This window comes from Thamnophis sirtalis, unplaced genomic scaffold (genome assembly GCF_051295495.1).
Source record: "Thamnophis sirtalis isolate CommonGarterSnake01/CBP01778 unplaced genomic scaffold, rThaSir2_p1.2 scaffold_5, whole genome shotgun sequence".
Taxonomy (NCBI): Eukaryota; Metazoa; Chordata; class Lepidosauria; order Squamata; family Natricidae; genus Thamnophis; species Thamnophis sirtalis.
Genome location: NW_028261385.1, coordinates 22,308,869 through 22,334,387, shown reverse-complemented (window position 1 = coordinate 22,334,387; position 25,519 = coordinate 22,308,869). Strand labels below are relative to the sequence as shown.

At 40.1% G+C, this 25,519-nt stretch overlaps 1 protein-coding gene across 3 annotated transcripts in view; it reads left to right on the top strand.

Moving 5' to 3' along the window:
* Window positions 1-25,519, top strand: part of LIFR (LIF receptor subunit alpha) — a 125,410-nt gene that overhangs the window by 31,025 nt on the left and 68,866 nt on the right. For all 3 annotated transcript variants that reach the window (XM_087715435.1, XM_087715433.1, XM_087715434.1), the window contains exons 2-3: window positions 12,841-12,991; window positions 22,959-23,082. In XM_087715435.1, the coding sequence (XP_087571561.1) occupies window positions 12,907-12,991; window positions 22,959-23,082 (209 nt within the window). In that variant the 5' untranslated portion in view covers window positions 12,841-12,906. The remainder of the gene's footprint in view (window positions 1-12,840; window positions 12,992-22,958; window positions 23,083-25,519) is intronic.

Genomic DNA, 25,519 nt, shown 5'->3' with positions numbered 1-25,519 from the left:
ATTGAGATCCATCCCAAATTGCCAAAGTTTAGAAACACACTGGCCTAAAGTAAATTCCATTTGAAGCCTTTTCTCACAATTATAAGACCTTGAAATGCAGTTTAACTTTTCCTCCTTGCATTTCTGCCCCCCCCTCAAAATGTAACCTTAAATCAGTCAAACGAATAAAGGCACAATTTTAGAATACAGTATAGATTAAGCTTGTTGTAATAAAGACTGAAACCCGAAGGCTGTAAACACACGGTTGGTAGGGTTTGCGTATAAGAAAACAAGTCCATTTTCTATTTATGTATCTTTAGCGTTACTGTCAGCCAAATTGGCAATTTGCTTTGCTTTCCCAGAAATATGTAGTACTTCTGGCGTGGACTTGTAATTAAGGGGAAAATTTGGAAGCTTTTTATGTTGGCAACAGCAACAGGATGTGTAATATGAGGCATCTCTTGAGCACTGCTTTCCTTTCGCTTCAGTAAGTGAGTACCCTTTATGTATATAACTTATACTATATAAGGATGATCAATGTCCCAAAATATCTTCCAAGAGATTGTTTAACTAGAACCGATGTTCTTAATGTAAATATGAAGCACTACATTTATCTTTCCTTAATAGGACTTCGGAGACGGTCCTAACATTGCTGTGAAAAATGATGTTTATTAACTTCAGGAGTGGATCTTTTGTTTTTAATTCCAAAATAAAATAAATTTGGTTTACTGAGTTAGGTTTTTCTTCTTCCATACAAGTAGCCAACATTTGTAATCCTGCATAGTATTAAAGATATTAGCTGTCAAGTTAAAAATCAGATTCAGTTTCATTTTGTTGAGATTTAATGGTGAAAAACCTTTTTAAAAAGTCACCTAATGCTTTCTAGTAAGGTAGAAAAAGGTGTAATCTAATGGACCACTCTTAATTGTACCCATGCAGCATTCACTGTAACAAGGACAGTCTAAATTTTAGCACATTTTGGCCATGCCATGCAATCGTCAAAAACCCTGTTTTACATCAGCCTGTCCTATGCAAATTAGGATCTGTGATACAGAGCAGGAGTCTCCATCCTTGGCAACTTTAAGACCTGTAGACTTCAACTCCCAGCGTTCCTCAGCCAGCTTTACTAAACAACTCTGCTGGCTGAGGAATTCTGGGAGTTGAGTCTTAAAGTTGCCAAGGTTGGAGACCCCCCATGGTGGGATTCAAAATATTTTACTACTGGTTCTGTAGGCGTGGCTTGGTGGGCGTGGCAGGGGAAGGATACTGTAAAGTCTCCATTCTCTCCCCACTCCAGGGGAAGGTTATTGCAAAATCCCCATTTCCTCCTGATCATCTAGGACTCGGGAGGCAGAGAATAGATGGGGGCAGGGCCAGTCAGAGGTGGTTCTCCGAACTACTCAAAATTTCCACTACCGGTTCTCTAGAACTGGTCAGAACCTGCTAAATACCACCTTTGTTGGAGACCCCTGATATACACTATATTGCCAAAAGTATTCGCTCACCCATCCACATGATCAGACTCAGTTGTGAGCGGATACTTTTGGCAATATAGTGTAGAGTAGCCAACCTTTTGGGTGCTAGGGATCGGTTCATGTGGAGGCATTTGTCTGCGAACCAGGGGAAGCGGGATTTTGCATACTGCCTGGATCCTGCACATGTGCTGATGGGCTTTGCTCGCTTGTGCAACCTGGTTCCTGGCTGGCCATGAACTACCAAGCTCTGTAGCCCACAGGTTGGGGGACCCTGATCTAGAGACTGCTTTGCAAACCAGCACATTGTTGCTTGCATCTTAATACCTAAAACTTACACAATATTGACATGTGCTTAGGATGTGGCCGACCTGCAAAACAACAAAGGACTGGCCCACGGTGCTTCTGTCAGTGGAAATGGAGCTCAGGGGGTGGGGTGGGGTGTTGCATTTTTGCTGGCATAACGTTGCAGAAAGGCTGCAGCCATTGCAGCTGAAAACGGAGCTTGGGAGCACATTTTCGCCGGCATGAGTGATGTCATTCTGGCTACTCCCACCCCGCCTCCCTGAGGTCAAACACAAATGTGATGTGGCTCTAGGTTCAAGGTTCAAGGTTCATTTTATTTATATGCCGCCCTATTCCCGGCGGGACTCAGGGCGGCGCACAAACCCAAGGGAGGGGAAGGGAAACACAAAGAACTACAACAAAAAAGTATAAAGGAATTTAAAACAACCAACAGCCACACGATTCGAGAGGGGAAGGGAACTCATCGACCCCAGGCCTGCCGACACAGCCAGGTTTTAACGGCTTTTCGGAAGGCCTGGAGAGAGGTGAGGGTCCGAATCTCTGCAGGGAGCTTGTTCCAAAGGGCCAGAGCCGCCACAGAGAAGGCCCTCCCCCGGGTAGTAGCCAGATGACATTGGCCAGTAGACGGAACCCGGAGGAGGCCTAATCTGTGTGATCTAATGGGTCTTTGGTAGGTAATTGGCAGCAGGCGGTCTCTCAAGTACCCAGGTCCAATACCATGAAGGGCTCTCAATGAAATCAAGTAACAAACTTAGCAGAGATGGCTAAAATATCAGCATATTTTAAGGACCATTCAGATGAGAAATATAAGCTGGAATGGAGAAGACGGATTGACTATATTCAGAATAAATATGGGACTAGGAAATTCCAGATAGTTTATGAGTGAATGAGCAAGGAAGGATACAATTTGCTTAAAGTTAGCTTTACAAAAGGGGAGTTAAAGTACAAGTGAGGCATGCTGCTAAAGTTTGTTAGCTTATTTTAGAATATGGATGTTAATGTTTATACCCTGCATTTGCTCTGGGAGGTTGGGAGTGGGGGGTGGGGTGGGAGTTGGGTTGGGGGGGAGGGGAGGCATATATTTGTAAAACTTTTTTAAAAAAAATTCAATAAAAAATATGAAATCAAGTTTGACACTTCTGATCTAGAGAGTCACAAGTTCTTGGAACTAGTTTAGTCTAGTTCAGATTCTTACCAGTTTTAACTGGAATGGTTTGAAGTAGGCCAGCTTTAATTGAACTAGCTAGAGATGTAAAATGCTGTTTCTCAGGATTCACAAAAGTGATGGTTCCAAAAATTTTTTATGACATTTGTTGCATGTGGAAGCTGTCATTTGTAAAAGTGACAGATGATGGTTGTCTTTGATTGTGGCAACAACAAACATTCTTTGATTAAACAAGGAGGGAGAGCTGTTTATACAGAGCTGGCTTTGAGCCTTGTAAGTTCATCTCATGTATTTTTCTAAACTTACATGCCAACATGGACTTATCTAAATATGATTATGTACAACCCTCTAATTATCTGCCTGAAGAATGCACTGTGTTTGTGATTTGAAAAAGACAAGGATACTTTAAAAAAAAATGTATTTTTTTCCCTAATTTGGCATCATTCACCCTTGGTTAATCAAAACTAAACAAAAGACCTTGCGAGCACAAAACTGGCTGAGAAAGTTTACAAATTTGTAAGCCTCCAGTGCTCTCCTTTAACAACACATGTAACCTTTGGAAAGTCCACAATTCTCAGCTCGGATTGAGAATTAGGCAAGCATTCTTTGATTCCAACCAAATTCTCGTCTCCAGTGCTGGGGAATTTGTGGCTCTCCAGTTGTTGCGAAGGTACAACTTGCAGTGTCTCTCGCCTTCCTAGCCTATGGCAGTGTTTCTTAGGGAATTCTGGGAGTTGAAGTGCAAGCTTCCAAGGTTAAGAAACGCTGGCCTACTTGAGAGATTATTGGAATTATAGGTGATAAATTGCTATGTTTTACCACTAACTGGACAGGCCACTGAAAGGACCAGGAGGATCCCAATCAATCAATCAATCAATCAATCAATCAGAATAGAGTTGGAGGGCACCTTGGAGGTCATCTAGTCCAGGGGTCACCAACATTTTAGACATCAGGGACCACTAAATCCCCCGGACCACCAATATGAATTTTTTAAAAAGATAAACAGTGTTTAGTGCAATATAAAAAAGGCAAATAATTTTTCTGCATACCACCAAAATTTTCTTGTGGACCACCATCGGTTGGTGACTGCTGATCTAGTCCAACCCCCTGCTCAAGCAGATATGGGACAGATATGGAGTCAGATAGAAGTTAGGTGGTAGGAGAAGCATGTTAAGTTTCTGAGTCGAAGGATGAATTTTATTTTCACTCAGAAAATAAACTGAGGTACATTCTGGTCTTGAAGGAAGTGACTCGGCAGTAAATTTATTTGGCATATATCTGAGCCAAAGCCAATATGAGCCATGGGAACGGATTGTCCACATCTTATGAAACACAACATCAGTCTCTTTATATCCTGTAGAACTTTGATTATTATTGCGTGTTATTTCTTAGTCCCCCCCTCCTCCCTCCCCTATACACATACCACTCTGCATGTTAATTTTCCTTGTTAACATTCAGAATTAAAAGGGAAATTGCTATGAATTCCCCCTAATATTTGCTGTCATGACTGAGTCAGCACTGGGTTGATGTGGGGTGGCAATGCTACATGCTTAAAATAAATTTTACATAATTCGTCACCTTAGCTGTTTTTCCTTTACAAGTTTAACTCACACTAAAGGTCATTGGCTGTGATTACAGTCTTGCCATATGCAATAAGAATACAGAGTCTATTCAAATAAAATAGAAAAAAGGCTCTTTTTTCCCCCCATACCACCACACAGCCTTTTTGTGCCCTGAAATCTGGATAAAATTTTAAAATGCTAGAAAGCATTACACACCCACCCACCCATCCAACACACACAAACACCATGAATTTTTTTCTCTAAAAATGCAGTGAAGCAAGATGTCTAAATATTGTTTTTATTCCAGAAAGATCTTTAATACTTTGTATGCTGAGGATCAACATGGGAAAGTTAAAAGAAACTTGTCTCTGACTGGCAAGCCGTCAATTTTCAAAACTGAAAATCTATTAAGAGGGTAAAAAAGGAAGTCTCTACTTTATAAGAAGTACAAACGCTGCTAGCCTAATTGCTCAGGAATTAAGACAGAGTAGGCAATGTCAAATGGGAAATTTTTTATTCAATGAACACGCTTGTTATTTCCTGTTTTCCTTGGCTCTTTTTCTAAAAAAATGTGAACAGATGGAGGAGTCTAAGGTCAGAAGACAATGCTGTTTTATTATCATGTTTGTAGTTTCTTCCATCTTTAACTTTCTTCCCTGCAATTTTTTAAACTTGAAAATATTGAGAAACTGGGTTTCTAAAAGCTTTGCATCCTATAGTTCCGTTTTAACGAAAAATTAAAAGAATGTTAAGTAAATGCAATTAGTAAACTAATTGAAATTAGTAAAGTAATTGAAACTGAAATTGTAATTAAAATCAAACCAAACTAAAACTAAGTTATCGTTTTACATTTAGTAGCAATAGCACTATATCGCTTCACAGTGCTTTACAGCCCTCTCTAAGTGGTTTATAGAGTCAGCCCATTGCCCTGAACAATCTGGTCCTCATTTTACCCATCTTGGAAGGATGGAAGGCTGAGTCAACCTTGACCCTGGTGAGATTCGATCTGCCAAACTGCTGGCAGCCGGTGATCAGCAGAAGTAGGCCTGCAGTACTGCATTCTAACCATTGCGTCACCACGGCTCTAGTAGATATATTACGTGATCCACTGAGGAGCAAATCAGGATATACATAATGCATTTTCTTGAAATAGCAAAGTTAACTTAGAGTGATATAAAATGAATATTCCATACATTTCAATTCTCTCTAGTCTTTACTTTTTCCTCCATGGTTCAGTACTTCTCCAAAGTTACCTTCTTCTGAGTCTCTGCAGTGTAGCTATGAAGATAGTTCAATTGTTCTTCTGCCATTTTCTCTTAACCTCAAAATTAAAATGTACACATTTCCTCTCAACCTTTCCTGTTGCCCTTGCAGTAATCTTATGAGAATGGTAGAGAGTTGAGGTTGGGATCCATAGCACTTCTGTTCAAAGAGAAAAGAAATGTGAATGTGATTTAAGGGCCTCCTTTGTTGACAGTCTGTCGACCTTGAAGTTGACCTGACCAAAGACATCTTGGAGCTTCAATGTTGCCTTACTGGAACTGACGGATAAGGAGGGGAGATTAGAGATAGCTGTGGTTTTGTAGCCAAAAAAAAAACCAAAAAAAACTTTCTCTTGGGAACCAACGACATTCTCATAACTGGTCAGAGGAAGGGGGAGTGATGTCACTAGGCAACCAGACAAACGCCTTGATTGGAGCATGTGACTGATTGTTTGGGGCGGGGGAAAAACTTTTACTTATAATTAGGTGAAAACTGTGGGAACCTTTGGAGTCGGTATTCACCTGACTTGTGCCAATATATGCCCAAATAAAATTATTCCTTGAGGAATCTACCTGCCTTGGAGTTTTGTTCGCTATGGGTGTATTACTTGGAACCCTGACACAATCACTTGTTGCTGCTGTTGAATTTATGTCAAAGTATCTTCAACTAAGTACTCAATACAGCAAAATAATATTTTTAAATTGCCGAAAGCCGATGAAGAAAATCTGGCCTTGCTCTGCCCATTGACTTTATGTCCCTAACATAAGCTGATGAGCAAATCCATCAGATCTTATCTCTAATTGCAAACAAAACTGGTGCCTACCCTGGCCTCCTACGTGTTCCCATGGACCTTCTACTGCTTTGGTATCACTGCTATTGTCCAGATTGTACTGTAAAATTGGTAAAAGAGGTGTGTTTGCTTAGCTCCAGGCAGAGGCTTCTATCTCAGACTGATTTTTCCCTTCACATCCCTGTTACTCAGTAATTCTTTGAGTGCTCTGGATTTGATTCCAAAAGTAGTAGTAGTAGACTTATATACCGCTTCATAGGGCTTTCAGCCCTCTCTAAGTGGTTTACAGAGAGTCAGCATATTGCCCCCAACAATCTGGGTCCTCATTTTACCTACCTCGGAAGGATGGAAGGCTGAGTCAACCCTGAGCCGGTGCGATTTGAACCGCTGAACTGCTGATCTAGCAGTAGCCTGCAGTGCTGCATTTAACCACTGCGCCACCTTGGCTCTTTGACAGCTGCATGTTTTTCCTAGTATTGCACTCTCGCTAGGCACATGGCCATGCTTTCTTGGAGCCTGGGTGAAAACAGCCTCCCTCGCCCCACCGGAGGCTGGAAAAGGCCCATTTTCCGACTTCCGGTGAGCCCGTTAGGTCTATTCTTCACCCTCCCCAGGCTTCATAGGCTTTCTAGGAGCCTGGGGAGGGCAAAAACGCCCTCCACCCCCCCGGAGGCCCTCCAGAGGCCAGAAACAGCCCATTTTCTGACTTCCAGGTAGTCCATTGGGCCATTTGTTTCCCTCCGGAGGGCGAAAAATGGCTGAAAATCAAGGCTGAAAATCAGCTGACAGGGCAACGCCTTGCGTGCCCTCAGAAATGGCTCCACATGCCATCACGGACTTCTGTAATGAATATTGAATAGAAGAATGGGCAATATATAAATTTAATAAATAAATAGTGGGATTAAATCAATTTGGGGGAAGTGTATTTTTCCCATTTTTTCCCAATGCTTTTGAATTATTAGTCACATTTCTAAATTTAATTTTGGTAAATATTGCATGTTATAAATAGTTCTTTTTTTAAAAAAAAAAAAGGAATCACAAGGAATTTAATTTGGGCTGCCTGTTCCTAATGGCTTGTTTCAACATGCTGTACTGAGATCAAACCTAAATATTAGACATATCCCCAGTCTAGTTTCTCTTTCTGCTTTTCAAGTAAGCCACCAAATATGCAGCTTGAAGGATCATGTATTGTAGCTAAATGCTCTGAGTCAGAGAGAAGAGAGGTAATGGACTTGAACTTATACATTTTTTTCTCTCTGGTAGCTAAAGTCATAACATAATTTATAAAACACCCACATGATTTATGTTGTCTCTTTGTCTTCTGGCAACATGTATAAATTTCAAACTTAAAAAGCCGTGACTGCAGCCAAAAGCCCAGTCTGTAAAAAATGCTGGGAAACCCCAGGTGCCTAAAAATTCATGATGCTTAGTGGTGTCTGCGAGTAAGTGTCAAAACAGAAAGAGAGAAGGGGGGGGGGAGAAAGAAGGAAGGACAAAAGGAAGGAAGGAAGGAAAGAAAGAAGGAAGGAAGGAAGAGAAAGAAAGAAAGAAAGAGAGAAAAGAAAGAAAGGTAAGTAAGTAAGTAAGTAAGTAAGTAAGTAAGTAAGGAAGGAAGGAAGGAAGGAAGGAAGGAAGGAAGGAAGGAGGAAGGAAGGAAGGAAGGAAGGAAGAAGAAAGAAGAAAGAAGAAAGAAGAAAGAAGAAAGAAGAAAGAAGAAAGAAGAAAGAAAGAAAAAGAAAGAAGAAGAAGAAAGAAAGAAAGAAAGAAAGAAAGAAAGAAAGAAAGAAAGAAAGAAAGAAAGAAAGAAAGAAAGAAAGAAAGAAAGAAAGAAAGAAAGAAAGAGAAGAAAGAAAGAAAGAAAGAATCAAGCTTGATCATGCAAAGGCCAAGTGTCTGAGAAAAGTACTTCCTTTTTTAAATAATTGTTTTGATTTTTTATAAATGTATCAAATCAATGCTTGGACAGTGTGGCACCTGGGTATCATACATTCTAATACAAATAAAACTAATAAAGTTAATCATAATGGTTACATTCAGTCAACATGTATTTCTAGTAATAATACATTTATATTAGTTTGCAATCTATCATTGTTCAGTTGTTACACATTTTCTCTTATTACTTCCATTTTATTATATAAAAATGTATACACTAATATTCCCCCTTCTCTTATTTCTATCACTTATTCTAGCTTTTAATCATGTCATCCTTTATTTAAAAACGTTTCCTTTCTTTCCTATCAAACTTTTAATCATTAAACAATAAGGAGAGAGAGAGAGAGAGAGAGAGAGAGAGAGAGAGAGGGAGGGAGAGAGAGAGAGGGAGAGAGAGGGAGAGAGGGAGAGAGGCAAAACATAAGAGCAACATAAAAGAAAATTCAAGAAAAGTACTTCCTGTAAAGCGTAAGAAATTTTGTTGAGTTTAAAACTATACCAGAAGATCTTACTGTACAGGTAGTCCTCGACTTATGACCATGATTGAGCCCCAAATTTCTGTTGCTAAGCGAGACCGCGGTTAAGTGAAGTTTGCCCCACTTTATGACTTTCCAGTTGTAGATGTAAACCTCTGCAGTTGTCAAGTTAGTCACACGGTTGTTAAGTGAATCTGGCTTCCCCGTTGATTTTGCCTGTCGGAAGGTCACAGAAGGGGACTCACATCACCCTGGGACACTGCAGTCGTCATAAATATGTTGCCAAGTTGCCAAGCTGTTGAATGTTGATCACATGACCATGGGGATGCTGCAATGGTCATAAATGGGAAAAATGGTCATAAGTCACTTTTTTCAGTGCTGTTGTAACTTTGAATGGTCACTAAATAAACTTTTGTATGTTGAGGACTACCTGAACTATCTCCCCCCCCCCCACGAGGCCCGATTTGTCTATTTCGCATCATCTCCCTCCTTTGTAATCCTTATTTTGCTAAAATTTGTCCTCCAAATTTTTCCAGGGAAAGAGAGATCTATTTTTCTATTTATGTTCAAATTGCTTTAAATCCCCCCACCCTGCTATTTTCAGCTTGCCTCTTCTTTGCAGTTTCAGTGATGCCTCTGTACCAGAGATGGGTTGCTAGCGGTTCGCAACTGTTCGGGCAAACCGGTAGTGGAAATTGGTACTTGCTTGCCGAACCAGTAGGGACAAACTGAATACGCTCCCAAATCTGTTCCCGGTTGCCACGGCTGTTGCCAGCTTGGTTTTAAATCATTTTTTAATGTTCTGTGCATGCGCAGAACAATTTACTCTCAACTGTGCATGAAGCGAGCGCATGCACACAAAATGCGCGTGCAGCGAACCGGCACCAATGCTGGCAGCAACCTACCCCTTCGCTGTACAGATTTTACTTGCATATTTCTGCATCATTATTGAGCTTTCCTGAGTTTCCCATTCCCTAAACTGAAAAGGCTGCAGGAGAGGAAGATGATTTAAGATTTATTTTAGACTTGAGAAATCAGAGAATCTGTGATGAGTGGAAATTTGCCCACTGTTCTTGGCTACCTTGTAATAAGATAAGTGCCAGGATGAACAATTTTTCTTCTTAAACAGACAAACGCTTTTTCATTAATTGAAAGAGGAGTCCCTTTTGATTTAAGGCCAAAAGCACCTAATATATTTTGGGTCAGTGCCACAGTCCAACTTCCCAATCTGCCAGGGATATCATTTGGCTTAACTTTTGCATGTTTCTGAGGGTTAAAATGGTTAAAGGTAAAGATGGGAGCATTTTGTTTTCAAATAGCTTTCTGCTTCCGTTCCATCCTTAAAAATTCTCAAACCCTCAACCCGAGCTAAATTTACCCCTTGTGAAAGTTGGTTAGTTTGCTGCCAGGTTTTTGTGATGCTATCTTGGAATATTTTGGGTGTGGTAGAGGAGATGCCGTGGGGAGACATCAAGCCACTGCCGTATATTAAGATTAAGACTAAAATACAATTCAGTTTTACAGACAAAATTGTCAGTTTGATGCTGCCAAAACAATAGCTCAGTTTTCCAACAATTTACAGCAATTAGAGTTAGGATTTTGCTAATATCTAGTGTTTATCCCGCTCTGTGTCTGTAGCAGAAGAAATGGAAATGGAAATGTGCAAAATGGATGCTCACTTGCGACTACTAAGCGAGACAAGCCAAATATGCAAAGACGTCTAATTAAATCTGGCAAAAGTTTCTTTACAGATAGCCAATTTTGTTGTATTTAAATACAATGACAATAAAGATTAAAGATTATACTAGATAAATAAGTGTCTTTTCTGTAGTCCTCTGTCTAGGTAGTGGGCCAAATTTTTCAACTTTCAAACATTTAAGGGGTGCTCAAAAATTGTGGCACTCCTTGGAGATTGTTAAGATATTTTGGTTTAATGTAATTTAGATGTGCTTGATAAGTAACTATATACATATAACATTTTAACATTTTGTTTGTTTCATGCCTATATATGTGCATGTGTAGGTATATGTTCCATTTGACTTACAAAAAAGTGGTTCACAGCATTCCAGCAGAAAAAGAAATTCTATTATTATGATGAAAAGGGAAGGAGAGTAGGAATTATAAGGCATAACATCAAATGATTGTGCCAAACTTACAACTGCAATTCAGATAGTTCTTGCTGTTTGGTGAATTCTGTAGGGTGGCAGCCTCCCTCTGTCACATAAGCTCTGTTTGCAACCTCCTGTCAGCTTCCCATTGACTTTGAATGTGGGAAGTCAGCAGTGAAGATTGCAAATGGTGATCCGCACTGTCGTAATTACAAGCTAGCCACTGAACACTCCATTAGTGATCATGTGACCATGGGGGACACCATAAGAGCTGCAGCTACATGGGCCCATCGTAACTACCAGACAGCTAACATCATCGTGTATTACTATTATTCTTCCCATTTTTCCTATTACTGATACCCTTCCTACATATGACTATAAGTTGGTTGCTTGTATCGTTATGATTTATATTGTTTTCTTTAGTTTCCTAATATGATTCATGTTGATTGCTTACTTAGTCTCCTATGACTTTCATGAAGTGTTGTATCTTAGGATTGATGATGAATGTATTTTTATGAAGACTATGATCATAACTTATCACATATTGCTTTTATGTATAGAGAGTTTATGCCCCAAAGAAAAATTCCTTGTGTGTCCAATAACATTTTGCCAATAAAGAATTCTGTTCTGTTCTGTTCTATTCTATATGGAAGCGCAGAGCTCGTCAAAAACGGGTAAGAAACGCGGGCGGGTGGATCCTTCGGCGTTCCCGGAAGTTACTTACTTCCGGGTTCGCCGACCAACCGGTTCGCGGGGACCGCCGCGAACCGCCTGAAACCCACCCCTCTACTCTACTCTACTCTACTCTACTCTACTCTACTCTACTCTACTCTACTCTACTCTACTCTACTCTACTCTACTCCACTCCACTCCACTCCACTCCACTCCACTCCACTCCACTCCACTCCACTCCACTCCACTCCACTCCACTCCACTCCACTCCACTCCACTCCACTCCACTCCACTCCACTCCATCAAACTGACTCTCTCAGAAAGTGATTACTAGAGCTAGTACTTCAACCAGCTACAAGAACATATCAGAACCTTTCAAAAACAGGATGAAATCAGCTCCAAAAGAACTAGGGGACACTTGTTTGCCAGGAATATGATAGCTTTGAAAAAGGCAATGCTTGAATCAAGGCTCTCATCTTGAAATTCATTTATGTGCCATGAAGGTTGAGAAAGTTTGGAAGAAGAAATAGCTTTCTAAAGAAACTCTGTATGTATATGCAGGAATTTAGTAGAGTCTTACCCTTGACTCATCTGCCCACCAAGTGTGTTTGGACCAGAAGTCATTAAGTATCTTGTCAACTGAGATCTAATGCATCTGGAAGTTATGAGATAAGGGAAAGTTCACATACTCCTATCTCCATTCCATTCTATTCAACTCTAACGCTAACTCTAACTCTTTGAAGGGTCGTTGAACAAGTAGACATTAAACAAAGGCTATCTGTTATGCAGGCCTCTTTCCTTCCCTCCTTCCCTCCCACTTCGCCAAGTTCCTAGCTGTTGATATTTTTTGCCTGAATTAGGCACAGATTCACACTGTATCATTTTAATACTAATTTTCCATGCATCTGCTCTACAACAGAAACATTTGAAGTGATAGATTTCTTTTGTGCTGACAGGTTTTTCCAAAGTTGTTTCATTCTACAACTAAGGTTAATGAAATGCAATGTATAACATTGAACACTTTCTAGTCTCTATCATGCCCAGATATTCAAGTCAGTGTATCTTATTGAGGAGATAAGCAATAATGATATTGAAATATTTCTTTTTATTATTAGAACTTGCCTGCATCAAAGACAAAGACCGCTTGAAGTGACCTGCTCTCCATAGCGAATTGCAGAAGAATGTGGATTAACCAAATTCCTTGCTACCTACTGATGGTAGCGCATTTGTTCATTCTGAACCGGTTTGTCTACAGCCAAGAAAAAGGTTGGTGTGATTTGATGTTTCTTTGCTCTTTGTCTGCTATCTATTGTGACTTCCCAAAAAGTTCTCTGTCTCAATTGGGAAAAATATGGCCTCCAAATATTACTAAAGGACAACTCTCAGTATCTTTTATCAATGATGGGAATTGTAATCCAACCACATCTGGAGAACCACAAGTTCTCCTCTCTTGTATTGCAATATATTGCTTGATGCACATATTGGGCCATCTTGGCAGCTTCCAAATGTATGGACTTGAAAATCTAGAATCTTCAGCAATGGCCTTATTGGAATTCCAAGAACTTGAAAGCGGGAACACCTGGACAGACAACATAACAAATTCAAATCTATTTATTTGAAAATGCAGGTTTGCAAGTCTCCTAACTTTTGTATAGGACTTCCTTTGGATAGTTCTTTCAATGCCTATTTTCCCATGAAGCACAATATTATGCTGTCAATGGAACAGAGCATTGATGTAAAGCATGAGAGGATGAAAGTGGTGGAAAGGACCAAGAATGCTAAGACCTTCAATGACTCTTGTTCTGTATTTTCCCCACACCCCTTGTTTTACAGGCTATGTAATATTTATAATAATTATATTTATTTTGAATAGATAGATTGATGGATAGATAGATGGATGGATGGATGGATGGATGGATGGATGGATGGATGGATGGATGGATGGATAGATAGATAGATAGATAGATAGATAGATAGATAGATAGATAGATAGATAGATAGATAGATAGTATAGATATAGATATAGATGTGTTTGTGTGTATGTGCAAATTTTTACTTATTAATGTTCATTATATTATAATAGTATAAACATCATAAAATAAATTGTAACCTAGTGTATTAATGTGAGCTGGGGAGGGCAGTGGTTATGACTCTTGACATGTGATTTAAGCATTTAGTGTTCCTATTCTTAAAAATTTATAGGATGTGCCCCTTACCACCATCTAAAATTAGAATCTTAGAAATAAACACAAATTAAACTAAAGACAGCAGTGTCTCAGATTCCTGCATCCAATGCTGTAGCATTTTTGCTACAAATTTCTCCTGTAATAGAAGCAACCATTGTTTTGCCTTTGAGTACAAGGCATTACAGAGCCTCGTGGCTGACAGCCTTCATTTTGCAACCTAGAACATTTCAATTTTTTATTATTATTTTTGGTTTGGTAAAGGGAAAAGCTAGAAGGCTATAGCTTCTGGGGAGCATCCAGGCACCCAATTTGCTCCTTAACTGGCTTTCCTGGCCTCCCCAAAATGGGAACCTTCCCCTCCCCACTTTCAAAATGTGTAACAATGTTGTTGCACTCTCTCAAACTGATGGAAATGGCACATTTCTGCTGAGAAGCCAAAAAAAAAAGAAAAAAAGAGGCAATGTTGCAACTACTGTAAATATTTTCATTTGCTTTATTTTACTGGCAATGTGCTTGGGCTTGAGAAGGGATGTTTGTTCTAGGTTAATCCTAGTCTATTTTCAGTTTTTATTGCAAACTGTCTTGCGTGTCTTCAACATGTGGCAAAGTAGAAGCACAAGATAGAGCCCACGTAGATTGACAAGTTGCCAAATTAGACGGTTATGCAAATGTGTTTAAAGTAAACTCGAAGAGGAATCCCTTTGCTTCCTGAAACGGTTTGATGTGACTTAAGGCAGGTAGTCCTTAACTTACGACCACAATTGAGCCCCACATTTACGTTGCTTAGCGAGACATGTGTTCAGTGAATGTTGCCCATTTTACGAGCGTTCTTGCCCCCTTTGTTAAGTGAACTATTGAAGTTGTCAAGTTAGCAACACGGCTGTTAAGTGAATCCGGCTTCCCCCTTGACTTTGCTTGTCAGAAGATTGCAAAAGATGCTCCCATGACCCCAGGACACAGCAACCGTCATAAAGAGGAGTCAGTTGTCAAGCATCCACATTTTAATTGCATGACCACGGGGATGCTGCAACCGTCGTAATTGTGAAAAATGGTCACCGGTCACTTTTTTTCAGTGCAGTTGTAACTTTGAATGGTCACTCAACGAACTGTTGTAAGTCAAGGACTGCCTGTACATGCATGCCTCTGTTTATGCAAATACCGTATTTTTCACTCTATAAGATGCACTGGACTATAAGACACACATTAACTTTAGAGGAGGAAAACAAGAAAAAAAAAATGTCTCTGCCTCCCAGCATCCATCCGGTATTCATCTGGCTAGCATCCTTGCAGCAAACAGCAAACAGCCTGGTCAGCTTCAGCACATTATCACAACCCACCACGTGGCTCATTAGAGCTCTGCTCTGTTGCACCCACCACTAGTCAGCTGAGTGACGGCTAGATCTTGGCCTTCCATAGCCCCGCCAATCAACGGGCTGGCCGACCGGCAACACCGCCTTGCTGCCTCCTCCATGTCTGCTGTCTGCACCGTGGAATGCTAGAGTCTTTGCCACCAAGCAGCTGATCAGCGGTTGATTGGCCTCCCAGAATACTGCTGATCAGCTGTTCCAAGGAATCGCTACCGCTGTTCGCTGCTGCTATCTGGGTCTATGTTTTAAAAGAGGAGGTTCTGAACACATGTTTACAGCCATGAACACTAGCATGTCTGGCCCATTCTGCACAAGGGATATTTGAATCCCATGAGGAAATGCACACCCAGAACAATTTGGCACACCATGATGAATTGATCAGGTTTCTGCTGAAAATTTGACCAGGCTGTATTGTCTGCCTCCAAGTCACTGAGCCATACTCTTAATTGCCAGTGATTCATTGTGGTGGCCCAGATTAGATCTCTAGTGATGCGGTCAGGCAATAAGTTAGAGGAAACATTTTAATAGCTTCCTTTTGAATTTTTATACTGAGATATAATCCACAGTTTGGGGGAAATCCATACTATGAAATGTTTGGCTAAAGCCAGCATCTGCTTGTACAGACTGTTCTTTGAGAAGATTGGCTATTGTTATCTTAAGAAATGAATTCAGTCCTCTGTTATACATGGGTTCCGATATAATATCCATCATGCTTTACTGTGATCTTCTTAACTTTGCAGCTTCTAGGAATTGGAACTTAACTCTCAGAATTCCTAGCTATTGGCCATACTGTTTAAACTATAAATATCCAATCTTGGCAACTTTAAGATCTATGGACTTCAGGCGCTTGGCAACTGGCTTGTATTTATGAGAATTGCGCTGTACCAATGTGAACTCCATTGGTAACCTTCTCAGCCATCTGCTGACCATTGTCAATAGGACAAGTAAAGTCAGTGGGGGAAGCCAGATTCTCTTATCATGATTCACTTAGCAACTACAGTGTTCCATTGGTTGATTGTTCTCACTGTCAGAAAGTTCCTCCTTATTTCTAGGTTGAATCTCTCCTTGATCAGTTTCCATCCATTACTCCTTGTCTGGCCTTCAGGTGCTTTGGAAAATAAGTTGATCCCTTCCTCTCTGTGGCAGCCCTTCAAATATTGGAACACTGCTATCTTGTCTCCCCTGGTCCTTCTCGTCACTAGACTAGCCATGCCCAGTTCCTGCAACTGTTCTTCCTATGTTTTAGCCTCCAGTCCCCTAATCATTTTTGTTGCCACAGTTGCTTTACTTAATAGCTGTAGCAAAAGTGATGAAATGGAGCAAAACTCACTTAACAACTGCCTTGCTTAACAATGGAAATGTTGGGCTGTTGTTGAGGATTACCAGTACAGTTAATTGAATTCTTGCAAATAAAAATTCACAATGGAATACTTTTCCTGAAGTTTGCTTTTAAAAGCGATTGTTTATCACCATAATTAATTGTGTGGGATTGGCTGTTTTCTCATTCTCTCCCCCCCCTTTTCTAAACAAAACAAAAGTCATAGCTTCTCTGGCTCACTCCCTGCTTTGTTTGGCATTTGCATGTTGCCCTGCATTCCAGAGGGCAATGCCTATCCACAGAATGAATTAGTACTTTGTGTTGGCTACACTTCCTCAGGCAATAACATTAGGAGGCTCCCTCCAGCCGTGCTTTGCATAGTCCAGAACTTGATTAGTGGATCTTGAGATACAGGAACTAACTTTACTATGCTTTGCAATCTTATTTAGAAGAAGAAAAGGGAACACTGCTGGCTGCTAAGAATTCCTGACAAGTCTACATTTGTTATGGGATTTGGAATCTACCAGCCTCTGAACTGGAAAGCCCAGCAAAGATTATACTACCTGAGACTTCTCAGGAAACAACAACTGAATGAAAAATTGCTGGTGACCTTCTACCGCTGCACTATAGAGAGTATTTTAACTTACCACACCTATATATGGTTTGCCAATTGCACAGTGGCAGATAGCACAGCGCTCCAGAGGGTTAACATCATAACATCAGAGGATCATTGGTTGCCCTCTCCCCTCTTTGGAAGAGCTTTATAGATCCCGCTGCCTTAAGAAAGTTCAAAACATTCTTAAAGATCCATCTCATCTCATTTTTTGAACTATTACCATCTGGCAGACGGTACAGGATAATAAAAACAAGGACAAATAGGCTGGAAAAACAGCTTCTCTTCCAGAGCAGTAACTATATTGAATTCTACTGTATAGTGCAATATTAATGCAATATCAGAGGTTTTTAATTCAACTGTATAGAATGCGAAGGATGTGTGTTTGTGTTTTATTTGCATAGTTATAATGTACACTCAAGATGGCATTTAATTTCATTGTGCGAGGTGCAATGACCATAAAGTAAACAAAAAACTAAAAAACAAACCAACCCCAAACCAAGTGTTAACTCAGCAGCTAGCAAGCCAGTTTTCCTCTTACTGTTTCCTTGAGATACACAAAACATGCACATTTTTATAATATTTTTCCAGCCTTCATATGTAATTTTTATAGGAGAAATGGTCTGACGTGGCTGATGATCTCTTGCTGTATTAAAGTCAGGAGTCTTACTTTATTGAAAAGAAAATTTCACTCAGTGAAATGGCAAATTTTGGACATTAATTTTGCTCGGGCTTAGGATTGTGAAGGAAAAATAACATTATTTTTGGCTTGTTCGTGAAGCTGGAAGAGAAGTCCACACCCCTCTCCCAAGTGAATTTCCTGCTTGAATACATCTTTTCTTAGCCTAGTTGATTTTGTTTTCGCACCAGTTTCTTCTTCATGTTTTAAAAATAAAATTAAAAGGGAGGGGAGCATGGAGATTTGAAAAAAAAAAAGTAATTCCACTGTTACATGGAGGCCAATGGTTAGCACATTATGTCCTCCTATATTTTTAAATGAAAGTTTCCTTTGAGCTGAGCTTGAGTGCAGAAGATATTTTGTGAAAAATCTATGTAGCTTTCTTGGCAACAATATGGAAATGGTTTATTATTGCCTATTGCTTGAGTCCTTTATGGTTTGGTTTTCTTGATCTTCCCACTGCAACATGAGTTACAGGCTGTCGAATTGTGGCATATTATCTCTTGTAATTCCAACCATCACATTGATGTTCAGTAGAGGGTTGTCGTGGCCTAGCAGTGAAGCTAATCGCTTCTCGTTCAGAAAGTTGAGAGTTCAATCCTAGGTAGCAGCAGGTAGTTGCGCTTTCTCCAGGCGCAAAGAAAAAAATATCTGCTGCGAACTCCACATGGCATCAGGAAGGGCATCCGGCCAGTAAACGCTCAGCAGCGCCCAGTTACCCCAACTCTACCCCTAATTAGTTACGGGATGAGAGTCATAAAAGGGGAATTTATGTTGATGTTCACTGATTGATAGCAGAAACAAGCATTGATGTTGGTGACTCAAAAGAGCAGGGGGGCAATGAAAAACTCAACCACCTCTTGCCAGAGAACCATAATCTTTTAAAAGTAACTTTCTATGGTAGCTTGGAATTATGAGAAATGAAATTCATATAATACGGGTAGTCCTCAACTTACAACAGTTCATTAGTAACTGTTTGACGTTACAACGGCACTGAAAAATGTGACCTATGACCGTTTTTAACCGTTATAACCGTTGCAACACCTCTAGGATCATGTGATCAAAATTCAGATGCTTGACAACTGTTTCATACTTATGACCATTGCAATGTCCTGAGATCATGTGATCACCTTTCACAAGCAAAGTCAATGTGGAAGCCAGATTCCCTTAACAACCATGTTACTAATTTAACAACCGCAGTGATTCACTTAACAACTGTGGCAAAATATTTTTATAAAATGCCCCTTCCCCCACCGTGGTGCAGAAGGCTGATTAGGTCACACCCACCATGGCCACGCCCACCATGGCCACACCCACCCAGCAACTGGGCAGTGAAGCCCTTGTTAAAAATTTTGAAGCCCACCCCTGATTGTAACGAATAATTTAGACTCCACTCATGTGAATAGAATAGAATTCTTCATTGGCCAAGTGGGATTGGACATACAAGGAATTTGTCTTTGGTGCATAAGCTCTCAGTATACATAAAAAGACATGAAGGGATACATTTGTCAGGAATCATAAGGTACAACACTTAATGATAGTCATGGAGTACAAATAAGCAGTCAGGAAACAATCAATATCACTATAAATCGTAAGGATACAAGCAAGAAAGTTACAGTCCTGTAGTCATAAGTGGGAGGAGATGGGTGATAGGAATAATGAGAAGATTAATAGTAATAGTAATGCAGCCTTAGTGAATAGTTTGACAGTGGTGAGGGAATTATTTGTTTAGCAGAGGAACCAAAGACCTGGGAAAACAGCCCAGTCTTAACTGCCTTTCCACTTGCCTTTATTAACATGAAATATGCAAGACTTTCTGACATTTAGAGAGTTCACATAAAGTTGATTATAAAATACTTCCTGTGTTTTACTTTTATGCAACTGTGTGTGGTTTATGGTTCCGTGGTTTGTGGCTTGTGCCGCAACAAGATCATCAGCCAGAATGTTTGCTTTTTTGTGATAGCATGTTTTGATTCTTCCATTTTTATTTTTATGAGGTTTTTTTTAAATATTGCTTAGAATAGACTATTGTATCTTCTTTATAACTAATTTCACAGTAGGCTTTCCACCTGTGAACTTATTCCCTCCTTTCCCCTAAGAATGCATGGTTACTTAACTGGGAATCTCTCTTCATTTTATCCCTATACAGTAGAACCTCTGGTCATGAATGCTTCTGACTACAACAAAATCTGGGTTGTTTTTTTTTGTAAGCGCCAAATTTCTTGTTGTTTGTTTACAAACAACAACATGTGGCTGCAGCATTAATTTTGGTTAGGTTCGGGTCACAACCAAATCAGGCTGCGACCAAAGTTATAGAACAAATTATGGTTGTGACCAGTGTATTAGGGGGTGTCAAATTCAGTTTCATTCAGGGCTGCATCAAGATTGTGTTTCATTTTTTGGACTGGGGTGTGTGTGGCCAGGGAGGGAATGGTCAGCTCGATGTCATTCATTTCGGGGGCACCCGTGGTGGCCCAGGTGAGGCTGGGGGGGGGATCCTCCTGCAGCCCTCTGCCAGCAAAAACGGGAAGGCTGAATGTGGCCCTCCCAAGCTCCATTTTCATTTGCAGAGGCACTGTGGGGCCAGTCCTTCGCTGTTTCAAAGTTGGCCCCATAGGCCAGATCTAAGCACCCCATGGCCCAGATCCAGCTTGTGAGCCTTGAGTTTGATACTCCTGCCCTATACCAAACCTGTGATGTGGGTTGAACTGAGTTGCCCTTAAGTTTGCATGGCTGAAAATAGAATTGAATTTGAGTCTCCCTGTCCTAATCCAACTATTACACCACACTGGCTGTCAATAGTGTGGCAATTGATTGCATTCCAGTTTTTAATAATTTTTATAAAATAATAATAAGTATTGTAGTTGTTAAAGTTTTGAACTACTAGGCCTGTGTTAAAGTGTTGGACCAGGACTCAGTCCAGATTCTAAGTCGATCCTAAGGTTCTCTGGGTACTGACCCAAAGGTAGTTTTTCAGGAGGCAACAGGACTTTCTTGTTTTTTTTTCTTTTGAAGACATTCCACTTCTCAGCCAAGAAGCTTCTTCACTTCTGACTAGATATTGGGGAATGGAAGGATTTATATTTCTTGCAGGCAGCGGGTCATTTGCATCCTTTTAGAAGGTCCTTGAATCACTTGGAGGTTAATCTGTGTCCTCAGGCCCACCCGAGTAATGTTCCTGATCCCTGTAATCTGCAATTTTTTCCTCTGGAAATCCATTCCCACACCATTCAAAGGGTATCCATCCCAAATTGTACAGCTAAAAGTCAGTCATCCATGTCATGGTTTTCCCAAAGGTGCTTTTTCAGGAGGCAACTGGACTTTCTTGTTTTTTTTCTTTCTCTGGGTACTATTGACCAAATTGATAAAGGCACCTCAACCTATTTATTTATTTATTTTATTTATTTATTAATTTATTTATTTATTTATTTATTTATTTATTTATTTATTTATTTATTTATTTATTTATTTATTTATTATTTATTTATTTATTTATTTATTTATTTATTTATTTATTTATTTATTTATTTATTTATTTATTTGTCTTGTATGCCGCCCACTTCCGGAGGACTCCGGGCGGCTCACAAAAGACAAGGGAAAGGGGGAAAACGAGACAAAGACAACATAATAAAAACAAAACCAACATTCACAATTTCCGTGGAGGTAAATGCTTCTCAGCGCCCCCCGGCCTGCTGGAACAGCCAGGACTTGGTGGCTTTGCGGAAGGCCGGGAGGGTAGTAAGGGTCCGGATCTCAACAGGGAGCTCGTTCCAGAGGGCTGGAGCTGCAACAGAGAAGGCTCTCCCCCGGGGAGTCGCCAGCCAACATTGGCTGGCAGATGGAATCCGGAGGAGACCTAACCTGTGCGATCTAATTGGTCTGAGAGAGGTAATCGGCAGGAGGCGGTCTCTCAGGTACCCGGGTCCGATGCCATGTAGGGCTTTATAGGTAGCAACCAGCACCTTGAAGCGGATTCGGAGACTAATAGGTAGCCAGTGCAGCTCGCGGAGGATAGGTGTAACATGGGTGTACCTTGGTGCACCCACAATCGCTCGTGCGGCTGCATTCTGGACTAATTGGAGTCTTCGAACACTCTTCAAGGGCAGCCCCATGTAGAGCGCACCTACCTCATATGTCTACTTCAAAAACTATATGATTCCACCTTGATCTGCTGGGGAAATATACATGGAGTAAAGAAAGAAAATGATTTCATCAGCAGGGTGGGTAATATGGAACTGTTAGCATAGTAGCATCTACCTGTATTGCTGAATTTATGAAGGAATCCTGCTTGGGTCACAATGCAACCACCCTAAGGGAAATGCCAATTGCATTTAATGAAAAACTCTTGACCATTAAGTTATATGCTTCACTTCAGTTCAGTAGGGTATTTTTTTTTTTAGGAAACTTAAAATAAAATAAAAGTCTCTGGTTAGTATTGAGGGTCTTTTTTCCTTCCTAGTATTTTTCCTGCAAGTTCAGGGACCACTTATTTTTTCAGGTAAGCCAAATGTTCATGTATTGGTTGCAACAGGAATTGGCCAATTAGTCCTAAGCCTTACATCAAGGCTTAAGAGAGAGTGATTGGCTCAAAGTCACCTTTGTTCTGTTCTTTACTTTTTATTTATGTTGTCTGATGTAGCACCTTGGTCCTGGGGAAAATGTTGTTTTGTCTCACTGTGTACTGTACTGTATATTGTTGAAATGACAATAAAACCTACTTGACTTGACCTTTGAAAGCAAGGCAGACTAGAACTCACAGTCTCCTAGTTCCTACTCTGGTGCTTTAATCACGAGATCAAACTGACTCTCTTATCAATGTTGAGGTGCTCATTCTGTTTTAAAGAATGAAGGTTAATTTTCTAAAAAGCTGATTTATTTACAGTCTGAAAATGAATCTTTTTTTAAAAAAACCTTCATAATTCCAGACAGAAATAATACATAAGCAGTTCAAAGGTAGGTTCCTGCCATCATTACTACTGGTTTGGCAGCCGAAAAAGTTTGCCCTTTCATGGTTTTCAGAGCATAGATTTTTATAGTGGATGTTCATGAACATTTTAATTGTGGTTTCAGGTTCTTCATATTCAGCTCAGAACTTGACATGTATAACGCACAATCTTGATAATGTTGTCTGCACTTGGACTACGGATACTGGAGACGATTCAAAACTTACGTATAAATTCTGTTACAATACCAGGTAACAATACTGATAACTTGTGCAAAATCTTTCCCAAATATTTTACTGTGCTGTACTAAATTTATATCTGGAATTGGTTTAAGAAAGAGCTCTTTAGAGACAGAGCACCAATGGAGTCTATAGAAGTAAATGTTCAATGTTCAATGTTTATTACACTTGTATGCCGCCCTATTCCCGAGGGACTCAGGGCGGCTAACAAACAAGGTGGGAGGGGGTGGAATACAACAACAAACAAAGACAAAAACAAATACAAAAAAACAGATTAAAACAACGCAACAGTCGTAACGATTCAAGTGGGGCTGGGAACTCATCAGCCCCAGGCCTGCCGGAACAGCCAGGTCTTGATAGCTTTGCGGAAAGACTGGAGGGTGGTGAGGGTCTGAATCTCCACGGGGAGATCGTTCCAGAGGGCCGGAGCAGCCACAGAGAAGGCCCTCCCCCGAGGGGTCGACAGTCGACATTGGCTAGCGGATGGTATTCGGAGGAGGCCTAATATGTGGGATCTAATTGGTTGTAGGGAGGTAATTGGCAGGAGGCGGTCTCTCAAGTTTGCTTTGGCCTTATAAATAAACTTATTAATGTTTTGCCTCTGCCAATGGTCACTAGAAATATCTCTCAGGTCTGATAGTGAAATAGAAAGCACCGCATTCCTCACATAGTATCACCACTGGTATTTTCATTCACAACAACACTTGCAAATGGTCTTCCTCAACTGAATCAGAAGACAAACAAGGGATTTGTTTTAGTTACATTTTAGTTGCATTTCAGATCTGAACTATCTTCAAGGACTGTACTACAGTATAGTTCTAATACATGTAGTTAATCCAGAAGTTACTAATGCAGGGTTTACAGAAGTCTCCAGGAATGAAGGAGAAGATATAAGTAAATTTCCCACACTCTAGCTTGCTCCAGAAGTCTAGATCTCAGATACTGTAATGCCTTAAAACGGAGGTGTCAAACACAATTTCATTGGGGGCCTCATCAGAGTTGTGTTTGACCTGGCGGGGGGCATGGCCAACTCTCTGTCACTTATATCGGGGGAACCTGTGGTGGCCTGAGCGTTCTGCCAGTAAAAGTGGGCTCCCGAGCTCAATTTTTGGCTGCAATGGCCAGCGAAAACTGAGCTCAGAAGGGCAACTTGGGCCAGTCCTTCACTGTTTCCAGGGTGGCCCCATGGGCCAGATCTAAGCAACATGTGGATTGGATCTGGCCCACGGGCCTTGAGTTTGACACCCCTGCCCTAAAGTTATCTTGGATGAGAGTTGCTCCAACACAACTGGAAATCTTCAATTTTGGGAAGATGATGTAGAAAATGCAATAGATTAAGTTGGAAATAGTGTGAACAAATCTTAACTTGAGGAACTTCTTAATGAAATGGCTCTACAAAGAAAACAGTCCTTTTGGTACATTGCTCGCTTCCCATTTTAAGAATTAAATCAGTTTAATCCTTGTTTTTTTAAAACTGTACTGTATCAGCCTTCATTCAGGCAAAATAATTCACATTATAGTTCAGGATCTCCATGTTTTTAAATAAGAATTTTGACCGAAATGAAAGGAATGACATCAGCTGGCAAATCCTTGGAAGTTTCGTGGAACATTTCAAACTTAGGGAGCTGACTAACTACCTTATATATTTCCTGTTGTCAAGAAATACAAAGAAGACACTTGGTAATAATTTCTGAGATCTGAAGCAACCATCGTTAAAAAAAAATACGTCCATACTCTGGCTCCTTTAAAACCATAGTAAGATCTTTGTGCCAACCACAAAGAATGGGGCTTCAGAAGGAAATGGTGTTCTGCTTTTCCCAAGAATTCCGTGATAGACATCACCAGACTGAAGCATTTGAAATTCTTCCAAGAGATCAGTCGGAATACTTCTGTCAAAGGGCACTTGACATAACACATAAAACATTTTGTTCTGTGAAAGTTTTCTCAATATGTAACAGGAAGTTGCCATGCAACAAGCATTGTTATATTCTTTCATTAAAATACTTGGTACCTGGAAAATTCCATTGTACATTTCTGGATAGCCACTCAATAAGATATAAAACCTAGGCTAGTCTACGTTTGTCAAAATTTGCCCAAAGTTCTTTTTTCCCTCTGCCAATATCCCAAATATTTGATTGTCTATTACTTGGTATTAAGCCACTGTTAGGCCTTCAAAAAAAAATTCCTTTGGTCTTGTTGCTAAGCGGTTTTCAGCAGGAGAAAACTTGCTTCTAATTTGGCAGATTTGAGGGTAAGACAACATGTTATCTTTCCCAAAGAGCATGAATCATAAATTACTTTTTCTGTTTTTTTTTCTGTTTTTCTTTCAATTGTGTTTTTTTTCTTACACAAATTATTAGAATTTTAATCAAGATTGGGCTTGTCACATTTTTTTCTAAGTATGAAGACAATAATGAAGTCACTCATTCACCCTATTTTTTAAAAAGAT